The following is an 18162-nucleotide window of genomic DNA, read 5'->3' as shown; positions in this document are numbered from 1 at the left end:
TAATTTTTAAATCTAGCACTGCTATAGTATGATTTATGAAATGACAATGTAGGTGCATTTGATAATTTAATGACACACAGTTGATGAGGCCATTATGTCTTTTTTAATGTCACACAGTTGATGAGGCCATAATGTCTCTTTTAATGTCACACAGTTGATGAGGCCATTGTGGATTTTTTAATGTCACACAGTTGATGAGGCTATTATGGCTTTTAATGTCACACAGTTGATGAGGCCATAATGTCTTTTTTAATGTGACACAGTTGATGAGGCGATAATGTCTTATTTAATGTGACACAGTTGATGAGGACATTGTCTTGTTTAATGTCACACAGTTGATGAGGCCATTATGTCTTTTTAACAAAAGTATATTCAGAAAGTTATTACTACAACTTGAATAAAAATGCAAAAGAGTCAATATTTAGTTTTGTATATTTTTCAGGAGCTAAGGGCAGTTGGCGGGATCCCAACTATCGGGCAGGGTTTGATCAAGACAGAAAGATAAATGGTCAGTATAAAGAGAGAATGCGTGGTGACCCAGAGGACAAATCTGTGAATCCTAGGACGAGCAGGAGCACTGAATCCTGGGATACAGATGGTTAATATTTAAATATGTATTGCACTATATGAAAACAGGGCTCGAACTTATCCACGGCACCGGCGGCAATTGCTGTAGTTGCAATTTGATTTGGTGTCGGTCAGAGGCTTCACCGACGGTAGTTTTTTGCCGACGGATAAAAATTATTGTCATTGGTTGAATTGACCATTTTTCAGGGGTGGGAATTCTCCTCGGATCAGCTGTTTTCCTCTTGTGGAAAATTGCGTTTCCTCGCATTTTAATCATCCTTTCCTCCAAAATGTGTCGGATGGCACAGATTTTAGCCTAGGATTTCAAGAATTTCTGGAACCCTTCTAGATTTCCTCTTTTTTTTTTACAGTTCACCAATTCCCATCCCTGATTTTTGGTTTTTATATTTGTTGCAAAAGTTACTGATTTTTGGCAGGTTCAAAATTAACGTCGTTGAGCATTTTACTTATCGCAAAACTAATTCAAAATTGCCATAGGTATCAAATTCTAAAGTTCAAGCCCTGTGAAAATTTGTCATACATTTATATCCATCGTTTTGGCAGCTGCCTCCTGCAATCATTAGTGGATTGCAATTCTCTGCTAGCTATGTAATATCCGTTTTTACACGGGAATAGCTATTTAATGATGTAGGCAGTGGACTGCTTCAGAAATGTTGGGCATAAATTGTGACGAAAGCGATAGTGTTTAAATATGTATTGTTATTGTTAGACCATTTATAGTAAAGCAGGTGACTTGAACGTGTTAGCCATTACAGATCTATGTATTTGTAGTCTGGCACTATTTTAGTGGATTTACTGCTCTGGGCCCCGTTCCACAAAGTGATCTTAGCCCTAAGATCACCTTAAGTTCATAGTTACCTTATGCACTAAGATGATCTTAGTGCTAAAATTGCTTCGTGGAACGGGGCCCTGGGCCCCATTTCATGAAGTAATCTTAGTGCTAAGATCACCTTAAGTGCAATAATGCCGTATACACTTCAGGTGATCTTAGTGCTAAGATCGCTTCACAGAACAGGGCCCAGAATTTGATGATCTTGAAAGCTGTATTTCATCACTTTTGCTGGGCTACACGTAACCCAGTGATCAAGCACTCACTTGATGGTCAGTGCACCACGACTGGAATATCAAAGGCCATGGTATGTGCTATCCTGTGTGGGATGGTGCACATAAAAGATCCCTTTCTACTAATGGAAACAAACCAGTCAAAATGACTAAATGTTTGACATCCAATAGCAGATGATTAATAAATCAATGTGCTCTAGTTGTATCTTTAAACAAAACTAACTGTTTAACTTTTCTGTATATAGATGTGCCAGAGTGGAGTGTAACTGGGGATGAAGATATGGATGGGCTGGGCACATTCGATGCTAGTGGTCAGTTTGTAACAACCGATTTGAAGGTATGTAATATTAATGCAGTGAACAGCTTGTTACAAGTGACTTGAAGTCATGAAATATCTGTGAAACAGGTTTAGTACACGGGCAACAATATCTCAAAATGTTAGGTAACGGGACATTTGTTACAACCAGTTTGAAGGTATTTAATAGTAAACCAGTGGATAGCTTGTTACAACTGACTTGAAGTTATATTGAAGTCTTAAAATATCTGTCAAACATGTTTAGTAGACGGGGAGACAATATCTCATAATGTTAGATAATGGGAGGTTTGTTACGACCAATTTGAAGGTATGTAATATTAATATAGTGGACAGCTTGTTACATCACAGCATCGCTTGCCATACCCTACGACAGTTTTACGAGATCGTAGCGCTAAGATAGCTGAGAAAATCTGTAGCCTGATTACACAAATATAATTCACATAAATGAAAACAAGGTTACCGAGGTAAAATACAAAGGAATTCACTTCCTGTTACCTGACATTTTGAGATATTGTCCACGGCTGTGCAGGCCACTGATAATTGAAAATCTGTGTGACCTATCTATTGGTACCTACATGTACAAAGGTTCTGTATAACATTGACAGTGCTCGAAATGGCGTCCAGTAAAAAGCCGTCCGTCTTTTATACATAGCAGGTGAAATAAAACCAGAAGACTTTACAACAGACAGATCTATTTTACGATTATCTCGTCTGCTATTTAGCTCATGATTTAATTCCACAATGCTCTAAATTACATCTCAAGATCCTAATTTTTTTACACATTGTCCCAAAAGCCATCCTATACGCCCATGCTGTCTATTTCCTGCAGGCTTTTTTGTTTTTTTTTGCACTGGACATTTCTTTTGGCCTGTCAATTTAAAAAAAATAACAGCAGGTCATATTTTACTTTATATTTTGAGCCCTGATTAACATTTCAAATATATATTTTAAATTAATTGATTCTTAATGAGATTGTATTTTTTAATTTAGCTACTGATGTATTACACATACGTGTCAAAAATCTGTCTAGAATGTTTTGCAACTTAATTTTAGAATGTAACAGTTAACTATGTTAACACTTAAAAAAATATTTTTGTACTGTTATTAGGATGACAATAAAGAAAAGAATGACCGAGAAGAAAAACCAGTTTTGCCACCAGAAAAAGATTCCGTTAACATATCAAGAAAGGTCGACAAATTGCCCTCCAAGGAGGAAAAGTCAACAAAAGATAAAGATTCACATGCAGATGAGAAGTCGGTAACCAAAGACAGTGCTCCTAAAGAACAGAGAAAAGTGAGTTTTGTGATGTTTAGTTTTCTATTATTTTCATGAAGAACCAGAGACGGATCTAGGGGGGTACCCACCGCCCTCCCTAAATTTTGCGACAGATCTAGGGGGGAACCCCCCCCCCCCCCCTTAAATTTTGCGATAGTTTTAATGTTGTTATATATTAATTTTCCTTTTTTTTTAATGATCCCCATCCAAACCTCCCCCAAAGTTCCCTTGGCATTCCACCTCATGTCACTGCCCCCCCCCCCCCCCCCCCCCCCCCCCCCGAAATGAATTTTCGGAGCCGCCACTGAGAACACAGAACTGAGTTCAGTGATGTTTTGTTTTCCATTGCATTCATAAAGAAGAGATAAAAATGAGTTCAGTAATGTTTTGTTGTCTCACCTTCATGAAGTAATATCCAGCCAGTGCACCACGACTGGTACATCAAAGGCTGTGGTATGTGCTATCCTGTCTGTGGGATGGTGCATATAAAAGATCCCTTGCTACTAATGGAAACATGTAGTGTCTTTCCTCTCTACAAGACTATGTGTCACAATTTCCGAATGTTTGACATCCAATAGCCGATGATTAATAATAATAATGTGTTCTAGTTGTGTTGTTAAACAAAACAAACTTACAAAATTACTTATGAAGTAAACAGGCAAAATATAGGTATTACATTCCCAATTGTGGTGATTCCCAATTGTGATGTTGCAGTTTAACATTAAAGTTTTGCATTTAGATCAATTTCTCACAAGTCCTAGGTTATTTAAACTTGGTTCGTAGTTGCACCTATGGATGTTCATCACAGTGCACAGGAAAAGTTTGTGGTAAGAGACATTTAGGTGAGCAAAATTCTTGTTTTTTGTTATGTTCATAAAAACAAATGAGTTTGGTGAAGTTTAGTTTTCAGTTACACTCACAAAGAACAGATTTTTCAATTATATTTCAAACTTAACATTTCTCCTTCCATAAACTGCAAAGAATGTCGGATTCAATCTTAAAAACAGCAAAGAATGTAACATGAATGGTTTGCCATAGCATAGCATTTCATTTATTTTATTTTCTTGGTTATGATCAATATGTTCTTGGTGAATGACCACCATGATGTGTATACCTTTCCTAATTCAGTTTCTGTAACCTGGTGACAATTGTACCTTTTTCCAAATAAATGCAGCCCTCTCTTGACTGTTTAACTTTAATGCATGCTGTTTTTGTCTGGTTTTTTTAAAGGAAAGTGCTAAAAAAACAAAACCTAAAGAGAATGGTTCTTCCGAGATTGGTGACAAAACACCTATGTCGCCACCTGAAGTGAAGAAAACTGAGAAGAAGAAATTAAAAACAGAAAAGCAGACAGCTCCAACCCATAAGAAGCAGTCTGCCGAGAGTTCAAAATCAGACAGTCCTGTAGTAAATAAAAAACACACAGCCGACAGATCACCGAGTAAAGCGGGAAAAGAAACCAAAAGTTTGTCGAGCAAACCGGTAGAGAAAGAAGTTCTTGACAGGCTGGAGAAAGAAGCTGAAAACCTTGTGGCAAATGTTACTTCAGAGGTTAGTCTTAGTTAGCAAAACCTGGAGAGGGATTCGGGCTTTCTGCCAGAAAATGATTTGAGGGTACCTAATAAAAACCAGGGGCGAGGCATAGCCCAGTGGTACAACGCTCGCTTGATACGCGGTCAGTTTGGGATTGATCCCCGTCAGTGGGCCCATTGCGCTATTTCTCGCTCCAGCCAGTGCACCACGACTGGTACATCAGAGGCTGTGGTATGTGCTATCCTGTCTATGGGATGGTGCATATAAAAGATCCCTTGCTGCTAATCGAAAAGAGTAGCCCATGAAGTGGCGACAGTGGGTTTCCTCCATCAATATCTGTGTGGTCCTTAACCATATGCCTGACACCATACAACCGTAAATAAAATGTGTTGAATGCGCCGTTAAATGAAACATTTCCTTTCCTATTACATGTCCATTTTCCTGTTAAATGATAACTGCAAGTGGTATGCTGCTACTTAAATAACAGCAAAATGAGGTGGCATAACGGTGAATAATTTAACATTTTCGTGGTCAACCTATGTTGATTTTTTGTGAATACACTTGCTAAAAATAGCAGTCACATAGCCCTTTCAATATTTTTCTATATTTTGTACAAAAAAAGTGAATGGCGGTGTGTGCTTCTGAAGATAGGATTGTGTGGCAGCTAACCTACAGAATAGAAATTTAGTCCTTAACATTGTGATATTCTGTTAATGACTTGACTTGCTAAACGTTGTTTCAGGAATCTGGTAATGAGGATAGTCCGGTAAAGAAAGAAGAGACAGCGCCAGTCTCTGTCGAACTAGCAGTGCAATGGTTTTATCGCGATCCTCAGGGAGATACACAGGGTAAGACATTTCACCCTCTCGTAGCTTTCATAGTAAACTGTTTGTCATTCCTGGTGCTTGGTAGATACACAGAGTGCAATGTTTTATTTCTCATTATTTTCATAATAAACTGTTTACCTGTCAAACATTCCTAGTGCTGAATAGGTAGAAACTAGCAGTGGAATAGTTTAATCGCATTCCTCAGGGAGATCTATCTCATGGTCCATTCCTTGACGTGGTGAGGTAGCTTGTATGTCTCAATGAGTTGGAGAGCTATGCCAGCTGGAGCATCACCTCCTGGTAGGGTCACCCAAGCTGGACTGTTTCAAAGGGTAGAGACTAGACTAATATGGGCCGGACAGACGAAGGACTGAGTCAAGAAAGACAACTGTCTAGGAGAAGCAAACTCCAAAATCAAAACTGGGCTGGAGAGGCTCAGAATCCTAGTAAGGAAATTCTCCTAGGAGAAGGAAAACTCCAAACTCAAACCAAGTACAGAAGCTATGCATAAGCATTAGCGTGGAAACCAAAAGGAAATGTCTGTACATGCACCAAGCTGTATAATCATTATCATCAGGGAGATAAATAGAGTAAAGCATTCCACCCTCTCATAATCTTCATCGTTAACCTAAGAAAGATTCTTTGTACTCGGTAGGTAGCAGTGTTCGAGATTAACGGTATCCCGATATCCCGGGGATACCATATATTAATTTTGGATACCAGACTTCAAGAACCCAGTATCCCACCGAGATACCATATAATGTTTTTTGTTTTGTTTTTTAATCCTGCGTTTTTATTTATCGCTAAACAATGAAAGTCGTCATTTACTGGCGAAGTTAAGTAACAGTATTTTCGAGCTCGTACCCAGTCTAATGCTATGCCATAACAATATCTCCCCCAACTCGTACCCAGTCTAATGCTACACTGGAGCAATAGCGGCGTAGCAATAGACTGGGAACTGCTAAGTCGCTATTGTTTTTGTTGGATGTTTCCTCCCTTCAAATTTTATTTGAGATATTGATTCCACATCTGCAGAAAATTGACATAGGTAGGTTTATCATTAATAATGTCAGAAACACTTATAAATTACTGCTAAATATTAATTTATGTTAATATTATTCAAAAATAGATTCCGTTTGATTGCAAATTTCACAAATTCCGCGATTGTGGCGTTACAATAGACTGGAAACGAGAACAGTGTCGCCCAAGTTTGTTACAATGTTATTTATGAATTACATTTAAGTGGGATACTAAATTCTCAGGTGGGATGCAAGATTTTGAAATGTTAGTATCCAAATGGTATACTACCCAAACATTTTAATCTCGAACACTGGGTAGGAACCCGAGATGGTTGGACACTTGTCTGTGAACTATGGTTTAGATCTTTGTTGCAAGACTTTGGGATTTATCTCCCTTTTAAAGCAGGTCTCTGTTTAGGTTATGATCTCTACCCAATCAGAGCTTTTCATGTCAAAGATCAAGGCGCACCATCATATATTTAATGAGTAAAAGGGGCTGGTGCAAAACTTTCTGTATTTGCATCTCTGCTATACCTGTTTAAACTATGTCCTTTTGGAGATGGCAAAATGTACCAAAATGTTAAACAAATCAATCTTATTAGCTGTAAATACTTAGTTGGATGTTTATTAATATGCTGAAATGAAACAAGAGTTGTGTTGTTGATATGATAATGCTGTGAAAGATGAAAGAGCGGTAATGGATTACTTCTTTATGAAGGGGAGATAACTGACTACTTTTTTTCTTTGTATTTTAGGTCCATTTACTCCTGACGAGATGGCACAGTGGTTCAGTGCTGGTTATTTCACAATGAATCTTTTGGTCAAACGTGGCTGTGACGAACGGTTTCAACAGTTAGGTACGTGACTAGACATAGGATTAAAGGCAGCAAACAGTGGATGAATATCACTGACAAACATACACAACATTTTTGCAATTAAATTGCTTGTAATGCAACTCTGTAGAGGCTGTAATAAAATCTGACAACATACCATATTATTTTTAAAGGTTAAATAATCGAATCTATGCCTTTTACCTTCCTCCATTTTAAGTATTGTTTATCAATATAATTTCAACTTGACATAAAAAGAAAAGAAAACCTGTTGGAAATTTTAAAAAAATATATAATTTTTTTATGTGCAATTTGAGTTTTAATTTTTAATTTTTTTTTAAATCCTGAATATTACTTCACAAATTATTTGTTGATTCACTGAATCATTTTGTTGTAGGAGAGACATTTTATTCCTAGGAATTTTTCTTCAAATTTGTGATTATTTTGGCATTACTTCATGTTGTAAAACTGGTGAGACGAAATGAAACGTTGACCTAATTGGTCTGAATTCTGTTTGCAGGTGAACTCATAAAGAGATGGGGACGAGTTCCGTTCCTTGGTGGACCATCACCGCCACCACTTCTGGTAGGTTCATAATTATAAGTACATTCAAGATTGACTAATAACCCATCAGTATATTCAGGATAATAGTTGATTTAAAGTTTTTGTCCATGGTCTAATTAATGACTTCTGACAAATCCCAAAGATAGATAGATGAAGTCTTTATTTTTGTGTATATTACATAGTAATATTTTTTGAAATGGTACTATTTGTGCTTAAAAGTTTTTGTGATTAGCTTTATCCTTTTTTCATGTTACTCAAAATATATACATATGTATGGCTCGGATTTAAGAATTTGTCACCGATAGCAGTTTGTTTTAACAGTTACTTTTGCTGCAGATAAACATGACTGAAAGGTTATTTTGCTGTATGTAGACATGAACAAACGTTAAATACTGGAGATAATTTACACCAGGTGTATACATTTTGCCATTGTTGAGTTTGAGTCCTACAAAAGTTGCCATGTTCTTGCTCAAACTTTTAAAGTCCACATTTTGTTAGAAAATATAAATGTTTTGTATACCTTCTAATTTTTAAATTTCTTTTTATTATTATTTTTTTTCTTTCTCACAGAACAATCCTGTGTCGACTGCTGGAAATGAATCTGCTGTAAAGGCTCCTTCCCCCCAGCCTGTCCCTATCCAGCCAACCCCACTCCAGCCAGGCCCCCCTCTCTCCAACCAGCTGGAAATGCTGCAACAACAGTTTCTCATGCAACAACTACTACAACAGCAGCTCGTTATGAGGTAAGGATTGTAGACTGTCTTCTGTATTTTAACTCTGTATTTAGTTACGCCACGGGTCCAGCATCATTTCACTTTTGTAACTGAGGTACGGATTGTAGACGGTCTTCTGTATTTTAACTCTGTATTTAGTTACGCCACGGGTCCAGCATCATTTCACTTTTGTAACTGAGGTACGGATTGTAGACGGTCTTCTGTATTTTAACTCTGTATTTAGTTACGCCACGGGTCCAGCATCATTTCACTTTTGTAACTGAGGTACGGATTGTAGACGGTCTTCTGTATTTTAACTCTGTATTTAGTTACGCCACGGGTCCAGCATCATTTCACTTTTGTAACTGAGGTACGGATTGTAGACGGTCTTCTGTATTTTAACTCTGTATTTAGTTACGCCACGGGTCCAGCATCATTTCACTTTCTTCTGTAACTGAGGTACGGATTGTAGACGGTCTTCTGTATTTTAACTCTGTATTTAGTTACGCCACGGGTCCAGCATCATTTCACTTTTGTAACTGAGGTAAGGATTGTAGACGGTCTTCTGTATTTTAACTCTGTATTTAGTTACGCCACGGGTCCAGCATCATTTCACTTTTGTAACTGAGGTAAGGATTGTAGACGGTCTTCTGTATTTTAACTCTGTATTTAGTTACGCCACGGGTCCAGCATCATTTCACTTTTGTAACTGAGGTAAGGATTGTAGACGGTCTTCTGTATTTTAACTCTGTATTTAGTTACGCCAAGGGTCCAGCATCATTTGACCTTTGTAACTGAGGGCAGGACGTAGCCCAGTGGTAAAGCGCTCACTTGATGAGCGGTCAGTCTAGGATCGATCCCCGTTAGTGAGCCCATTGGGCTATTTCTCATACCCGTCAGTGCACCATTACTGGTATATCAAAGGCCGTGGTATGTGCTATCCTGTCTATGGGATGGTATATATAAAAGATCCCTTGCTACTAATGGAAAAATGTAGCGGGTTTCCTCTCCAAGTCTGTATGTGAAAATTACCAAATGTTTGACATGCAATAACCGATGATCAATAAATCAATGTGCTCTAGTGTTGTCATTAAACAAAACAAACTTTATAATTGCATTGTAAACAAAGAAACAGTTACACTAATGTTTATTCATGAGCAAAATGCGAAAATATGGTGTGTTGGCAAGTACTGTAATACAAACCCAATACCAGGCAATATTTGGTTTTCAGATATTACAATTATTTACAGTTGCGTATCAACTGAAGATTAATTAGTAACTACTATTTACCATTTTAAAATTGTGTAGCATCTTCTGAAACTTGTATAGAGAATTGCGACACAATGCTGAACAAAATGTTCGAAAAGTACTTGACAACCTAAAGTCTAATGGTTGAACCACTATAATCCGTCCCATGCTTCTACCAAAATATTTTTTGTAAATAATTTCAGTTTGGTTTGACATAAGAAGAAACGTAAAAGTGTTTTGGAAATAACAAAGCCCCCATTATTTATTTGTGTGTACAATTTAAATTGTAATCTGCTCAGAAATAAATAGCTTGTAGTAAATTCTATAGTATGAAAAAGAGTGTCGTTAAACATTCATTCATTCATTCATTCAATTTAATGCTTTTGAACTGTTTTACAAGTACTTTCCAATTTTTAAGTCTAATGGCTTAAGCACTGACAGCCAAACCCATTGACTGGCATTAACATTTTCTTGTGTGCTACATGTACTTTCCAATCTTAAAGTCTAATTGCTTAACCACGAGACCACCAAAGCCAGTGACTGATGTTAACATCATCTTGTGTATTACAAGTCTGCGAATGCTTTGAATTGTGTTCTATGTATTTCCAATCTTAAATCTAATGGCTTGAGCACTAGACCCCCCAAAGCCAGTGACTGATGATAATATCATCTTGTGTGGGGGCGGGACATAGCCCAGTGGTAAAGCGCTCGCTCGAAGCGCAGTTGGTCTAGGATCGATCCCCGTCGGTGGGCCCATTGGCTATTTCTTGTTCCAGCCAGTGCACCACGACTGGTATATCAAAGACTGTGGGATGGTGCATATAAAAGATCCCTTGCTGCTAATCGAAAAGAGTAGCCCATGAAGTGGTGATAGCGGGTTTCCTCCTTCAATATCTGTGTGGTCCTTGACCATATGTCTGACGCTATATAACCGTAAATAAAATGTGTTGAATGCGTCGTTAAATAAAACATGTCTTTTTTTCATCTTGTGTGATACAAGTTTTTGAACTGTGTTGCAGACAAATGACGATGCAGATGATGACGGAGATGCAGGAACAGGAATCATTCAAGGCTCTTCCGCCGGCGCAGCAGCAGCAGCTGGCCACACAGATGTTGATGCAGACGCAGCCACTCCTCTTCCAGCAGCTACAGCAGATGCAACAGCAGCAGAAGACCGACAGACTTTCACCACAGTCAGTTTTACTTTCACTTTCACCAAATCGGTACAGCCAGTTTTACCTTCACCACAGTCAGTTTTAGTTTACCATTTCACCAGTCAGTTTTAGTTTCACCACAGTTAGTTTTAGTTTACCATTTCACTTCAGTCAGTTTTAGTTTCACCAGTCAATTTTTAGTTTCACCACAGTTAGCAGTGTTCGAGATTAAATTTTTGGGGCAGTATCCCAGTTGGATACTAACATTTCAAAATCTGGTATCCCACCTGAGAATTTAGTATTATGTGGTATCCCGGTGGGATACTGGGTTCTTGAAGTCTGGTATCCAAAATTAAATTCTGGTATCCCCGGGATATCGGGATACCATCTCGAACACTGGTTAGTTTTAGTTTACAAATTCACTACAGTCAGTTTTAGTTTAATCACAGTCAGTTTTAGTTTCACCACAGTCAGTTTTAGTTTAATCACCGAGTTTCACTACAGTCCATTTTAGTTTACCATTTCACTAAGTCAGTTTTAGTTTCACCACAGTCAGTTTGATTTTACCATTTCATTACAGTCCGTATTAGTTTCACCACAGTCAATTTCAGTTTCACCTCAGTTAAGTTTTACCAGTCAAGTTTCAGTTTCACGAATTCACCACGGTCAGTTTATTTTCACCACAATGTGTTTACTTTTACTTTTATCACGTAACCACAATGAGTTTTAGTTTCACTATTGCACCACAGTGCCTTTCATTTTCACCACAATGAGTTTGGTTTAAATTTTACCACAGTGAGTTTTAGTTTCACCACAGTTTAGTTTATTTTGTCTTACTACAATGAGTTTTAGTTTTACCACAATGAGTTTTAATTTCACCACAGTGAGTTTGTTTGAGTTTCATCACTTCACCACAATGAGTTGTAGTTTATCCGCAGGGAGTTGTAGTTTCAACGCAGTGAGTTTTAGTTTCAACACAGTGACTGCTAGTTTTATTAGTGAGTTTTAGTATAACCACAGTGAGTCTTACTTTTATCATAGCGAGTCCACATAGTTCTCCAGTGCCCCACAACTGGTACATCAAAAGCATTTGTTTGTATTGTCCTGTTCATGGGACAGACTGACCTCGGTGGTGTCGTGGTTAAGCCATCGGACATAAGGCTGGTAGGTACTGGATTCGTATCCCGTTACCGGCTCCCACCCATGCAGAGTGAGTTTTAATGACTCGGTGGGTAGGTGTAAGACCACTACACCCTCTTCTCTCTCACTAACAACTAACCCTCTCGGTGGACAGATAGCTGAGGGGGGTGTGTGCCCATGACAGCATACGTGAACCTTAATTGGATATAAGAACAAAAATAAGTATAAATGAATTTGGGAAAGTGCTTATAGAAGATCCCTTGCAGTGTTTTTTTTCACCGGATTAACATCTGTGGTGGCAGCAAAGTGTAGAGACCAAGTAGTCCTAGTTATGTGTTGAGGAGTCATTAAACAAGTGTTCTTTTCCTTTCAGTTTGTGAGAAGTGATAGACCCACCAAACTTTATACACACACATGCTCCGCATTGATTTCAGAGCATCACTACTCATGTGCAGGCAAAGTGAAAATAAATCCCCTGCGGTAACACTGTCAATTGCTGTGACATTGTATCTGTTGCATTATTTAAGCTGTCAGTTGCCAAATGACCAATATGAATTGAAGTTGAATTTGGAGAATGTATTATAATATAAATAAATGCAACAAAACAAGACGAGAATTGGCATCTTTCAATGTTTTGTTTGGCTAATTTGACTTAATTTTTAAAAATAGATTTTTGCTACATCATAAACAAAATATTTTTGTCTAATAGAAATTCTAAATCAAATTTGTGAAGCCTACCACCACATATGTTAATGAATATTCATAGCCACACCTATTTTAATATATTTGCTGTGGTCCCCTTTTTAAGTTTTGGAGCAGGATGGGATGGGGGAAGTACCGTATATCTTCGCCTGTAAATCGATCTCGGCTATAAGTCGAGTCCCTAATTTCAAGTCCTGAAAACGTATTTTTTTATTGACCCGTTTATAAGTCGACCCATGAAAAACTACTTATAAATATTGAAATATTTCTTATTTTCAGCACATGAGAACAATAATATTTGAACAAAAGAAAATTATTTTACAAACTTTTTCACGTTTTGTACATCGCAATATAATCAGACTATTCCAATCAAACTATCATTATTACATAGAATCAAAACGAAATATTCCCTTAGTAGAGAGTGAAAGCTTTTTGACTGTTACTGTATAGTACTGTACAGATGGTTTTGTGCACAGACAACAACTTTATTTATAAACACTGACAACAGATCACTATGATAACTGAAAAGTATCACGTTTTGCCGCCATATTAATACATGTAAGGAGGATAACTCTGGAAAGTACACTGGTTTTTGTACCAAATGATGTGTGTCCCTATTGCTCTAGATAGTGAACTGCAGAGATCAGTCTATTTTAAGGGAAAGCTCAGTAATATTCATGAAGTTAATCACCGCCAAAACATTGTTTGAACAACCATTAATGCCAGTGACCAGATTTCAAAATAAACTCGGGCAACAGGTAGTTAGTATTGTTTACATTTTTACTATTAGTGATGACTGTTAATTTAACTAAGTGGACTGTTCTATTGGCATGTGAGTGAGATCGCACGCCTTTTTGAATAACCAAAAAAAATAGGTTATAAAAAATAAATGTGTCAAATTAACATATTTGAGTATAAATACATGGCATACTTCAACAATAAAACTTGTAAAATAATCCCCAAAACTAATATTTTTTGGTGAATTTTTTTAACCCTCTTATAAGTCGACCCCCCAAGTTATAAAATAATTTTTGGGTGAAAAAAATTCGACTTATAGGCGAAGATATACGGTAGTTTGGTTTGGGGGAATAATTGAAAAAAAAGAAAGAAAGAAGAGGCATCTTGAAGTGTGTACAGGTTATATATACAAGACATTTTTCTGTTTGCCTGTATCAGGCCTTTGAAAATTGCGAAAACGATCGTTTCATTCGCACATTGCTCATGCAAATATAATTTTGCATAACCCATTTTTTTAATATAATTTATTGATGTCATTATGAAGGGGGTGGGGGATCTGCTCGGCAAGCTTCGATCACCCACAGTGTAATTCAGGTTTTTTAATTCCTAACCAGTGCCCCACAACTGGTACACCAAAGTCTATGGTTATGACAATAATGTATTTGTTGTGTTTTACAGACCTGCTACTTCGGAGGCTGCTAACGACACATCACCTCCCACATTCCACAGATCCACGTCACAACCAGTGACCACGGCCAACATTCAGGACCCACCAAATATATCTGGTATGTGCAACACTAATCTCATGTTTGTACAGTGAAACTTGTTTAAACCGGATCATGTCGGGGACATAAAACAGATCTTGTCAGGGACATAATTTTATTCGATTTAGACAGAATCCAGGGTTTTAGAGGGTCGCGTTGTAAAATTTTGGAACATTTGGGATCGTGAAACGTGGCCGGTTTTGACAGGATTCCATTTTGTTCAGGGTCCAGTTTACACAGATTTCACTGTATTTACTTTTGGGAGCAGATTCTCTTTGTACTAAATCACTGCAAGTTCTCTAGTGGGTGTTTGTAGGGTTGTCAAATCTTTGTAAAAATGTAAAATTTCTATTTTTATATTATCGTTTGTTTATGATTAATAATAATAAATTCTATAATATGAATTTGCAGCCTAAAGACTTATCTAAAAGTTTTTAACTGTACAATTAATATTTTTGTGGTAAAGTAAATTATGGAGATTGTTGTTTTGGTTTTAAGATCGACTAATAAGTAAAAATAAATTTCAGGCTCTTGGTCTCAGCCAACCAGTGTCTGGGATTTGGAGCAGCCGAAAACGAGCATATCACCCAATGGTCTCCGGTCTCAGATGGAAACACAACGCAGTGTGAGTAGCAGTTTTATATTGATAGAACGTAGAAAACGGGCATATCACTCAATGGTCTCCGGTCTCAGATGGAAACACAACGCAGTGTGAGTAGCAGTTTTATATTGATAGAATGTAGAAAACGGGCATATCACCCAATGGTCTCCGGTCTCAGATGGAAACACAACGCAGTGTGAGTAGCAGTTTTATATTGATAGAACATAGAAAACTAGCATATCACTCAATGGTCTCCGGTCTCAGATGGAAACACAACGCAGTGTGAGTAACAGTTTTATATTGATAGTATGTAGAAAACGAGCATATCACCCAATGGTCTCCGGTCTCAGATGGAAACACAACGCAGTGTGAGTAACAGTTTTATATTGATAGTATGTAGAAAACGAGCATATCACCCAATGGTCTCCTGTCTCAGATGGAAACACAACGCAATTTGAGTAGCAGTTTTATATTGATAGAACGTACAAAACGAGCATATCACTCAATGGTCTCCGGTCTCAGATGGAATCACAACGCAATGTGAGTAGCAGTTTTATATTGATAGAACGTAGAAAAACGGGCATATCACCCAATGGTCTCCGGTCTCAGATGGAAACACAACGCAATTTGAGTAGCAGTTTTATATTGATAGTACGTAGAAAATGGGCGTATCACCCAATGGTCTCCGGTCTCAGATGGAAACACAACGCAGTGTGAATAACAGTTTTATATTGATAGAACGTAGAATACGGGCATATCACCCAATGGTCTCCGGTCTCAGATGGAAACACAACGCAGTGTGAGTAGCAGTTTTATATTGATAGAATGTAGAAAACGGGCATATCACCCAATGGTCTCCGGTCTCAGATGGAAATACAACGCAGTGTGAGTAGCAGTTTTATATTGATAGTACGTAGAAAACGAGCATATCACTCAATGGTCTCTGGTCTCAGATGGAAACACAACGCAGTGTGAGTAGCAGTTTTATATTGATAGTACGTAGAAAATGAGCATATCACCCAATGGTCTCCTGTCTCAGATGGAAACAACGCAATGTGACTAGCAGTTTTATATTGATAGAATGTAGAAACGGAGCATATCACCCAATGGTCTCCTGTCTCAGATGGAAACACAACGCAGTGTAAGTAACAGTTTTATATTGATAGAATGTAGAAAACGAGCATATCACCCAATGGTCTCCCGTCTCAGATGGAAACACAAGCAAAAATACATGGTGAAAACCACTTTTTCAAATCAAAATTTCTAGATATTTAAAAATAGAAAGAAAAAAGTAAACTAAAACAGCCATTATCTAGCTTAATCTTGATCAGTGTTGTTCTATTCTTATTTTCGGTAAGTGCTGTGTGCAAAACGGCGGGAAATACGAATGAATGAATGTACTGTATTCAGTATTAAGTGTCGACTTACTCGACGTTGGGCGAATTATCTCGCCTGCAGTAGTCAGAAGGATAATACTGGTGTTTTCAAAGTTCAAAAGAACACAGTTTACTGTTTTTGTGAAATGGTGTGACGTAAGCAGACCTGACGTGAAATTCTTTTGAGGGGAGTCATTAATTGCTCCCCTAACTTAGATTATGGGGAGCTATTTAAAACATTTTAATTATCATATTGATGCCATATAAATTCAAATGCTTAGGGAAGCTAAACATTGCTCTCCCTGAACTAGTCTCAGGGGAGTGATGGAGAGCGAGAATGGCTTAAATGGTGAGATTTGGATAAGAGTGAGAATGGTGATTAAAGATCTGTGTTGTTTGTTGCCAGTTGCAGGAGGACGAAGACCAGCGGAGAAAGCTGGACGAGTTTCAACGAGCGCAGGACGAGATTCGCCGACAGCAGGAAGAGTTGGAACGACAGCGAGAACAGGTGATGAGAGAGAAGGAAGAGTTGGAAAGACAGAAACAGATGGAGTTGAAGGTACGCTACTGTCATGTGTTTAGGAGGCCAAACATTTGCTAACAATTTGACTGGTACAATTTTCTAGTGCTATCATATTACATTCATCTAACATTAGGTGTAAAAACCAGTCTAGGGAGCGACTGCAATTGCTTGCCCTCTAGAACAGACTTCTGTTGTCATTCACATAAAATATCTGTCATCAAAGCTGCAGAAACTAGTTTATGAGGTGTGTACCTTTTCTGTTTTGTGTAACATTTGTTTTGTTCTACTAAAAATTTCTGGTCAACCAGAAACAAATTGGATTTGCAAAAATATATAATCAAGAAAAAGTTTGTTTGAGTGCTGTTTAAGTTTGAGTGCTGTTCCTCATTGTGGTGCAGTCACGACTGGTATATCAAAGGCTGTGGTATGTGTTACCCTGTCTGTAGGATGGTGCATATAAAAGATCCCTTGCTGCTAATCGAAAAGAGTAGCCTATGAAGTGGCGACAGCGGGTTTCCTCTCTTATTATCTGTGTGGTCCTTAACCATATGTCCGACACCATACAACCGTAAATAAAACGTGTCGAGTGCATTGTTAAAGGGACAGACTCTAGTTTCAGCCCATGAAACTGCACACTAAGTTTAGTTAATCTACAAACCTGTAACATATTTGGATAAAGTTACAATTGAGTAAAACATGAGTTAGTGTCTTTGAAATGGTGAAATATCCCCTAAAAATAGACTAAAACTCGACTCCATAACTGTTACTTCTCAGAGGCACGTGCGTTTTTAAAAATATGAGAAATGCATTTTGTGATATTAAAAACACCAGGATGACCAAAAACACTAAGAATGTACGGAAACGAATAATCTAAACAATAAAATCTAAGTAAAGTATGATTTCAGTTATCAAAAATGGCTCTAATAGTAATAAATATGCCTTAGTGTTTAAAAAGTAGGGTATGTCCCTTTAAATAAAACATTTCTTTCATTGTGGTGCAGAGGTGGCAACATTTACCTGAAGCTTTCCTTGAGAGTGACAAATAAAAGCGCACAATAATCGAAAAAGTGTTCTTTGATATATATGTATATATATGTTACAGTCAATCTGTGAAACCAGTCATTACGCGTAATGCCTAAACAAATCAGTCATTTCGAGAAGTGCCTGTGACCACCAGGCAATACGCAA

At 37.6% G+C, this 18162-nt stretch overlaps 1 protein-coding gene across 3 annotated transcripts in view; it reads left to right on the top strand.

Moving 5' to 3' along the window:
- LOC121390197 (GRB10-interacting GYF protein 2-like) overlaps positions 1-18162 on the top strand; it is a 57224-nt gene that overhangs the window by 11995 nt on the left and 27067 nt on the right. For 2 of the 3 annotated variants that reach the window (XM_041521956.1, XM_041521958.1), the window contains exons 7-18: positions 443-598; positions 1896-1987; positions 3075-3260; positions 4473-4793; positions 5518-5623; positions 7377-7478; positions 7972-8036; positions 8586-8758; positions 10996-11169; positions 14389-14495; positions 15002-15099; positions 16858-17010. In XM_041521956.1, the coding sequence (XP_041377890.1) occupies positions 443-598; positions 1896-1987; positions 3075-3260; positions 4473-4793; positions 5518-5623; positions 7377-7478; positions 7972-8036; positions 8586-8758; positions 10996-11169; positions 14389-14495; positions 15002-15099; positions 16858-17010 (1733 nt within the window). The remainder of the gene's footprint in view (positions 1-442; positions 599-1895; positions 1988-3074; positions 3261-4472; positions 4794-5517; positions 5624-7376; positions 7479-7971; positions 8037-8585; positions 8759-10995; positions 11170-14388; positions 14496-15001; positions 15100-16857; positions 17011-18162) is intronic. The other variant, XM_041521957.1, reaches the window with a different exon arrangement.

This window comes from Gigantopelta aegis, chromosome 15 (genome assembly GCF_016097555.1).
Source record: "Gigantopelta aegis isolate Gae_Host chromosome 15, Gae_host_genome, whole genome shotgun sequence".
NCBI classification, from domain to species: domain Eukaryota; kingdom Metazoa; phylum Mollusca; class Gastropoda; order Neomphalida; family Peltospiridae; genus Gigantopelta; species Gigantopelta aegis.
The sequence above is the reverse complement of the archived record's forward strand: the minus strand, read 5'-3'. Positions and strand labels throughout refer to the sequence as shown.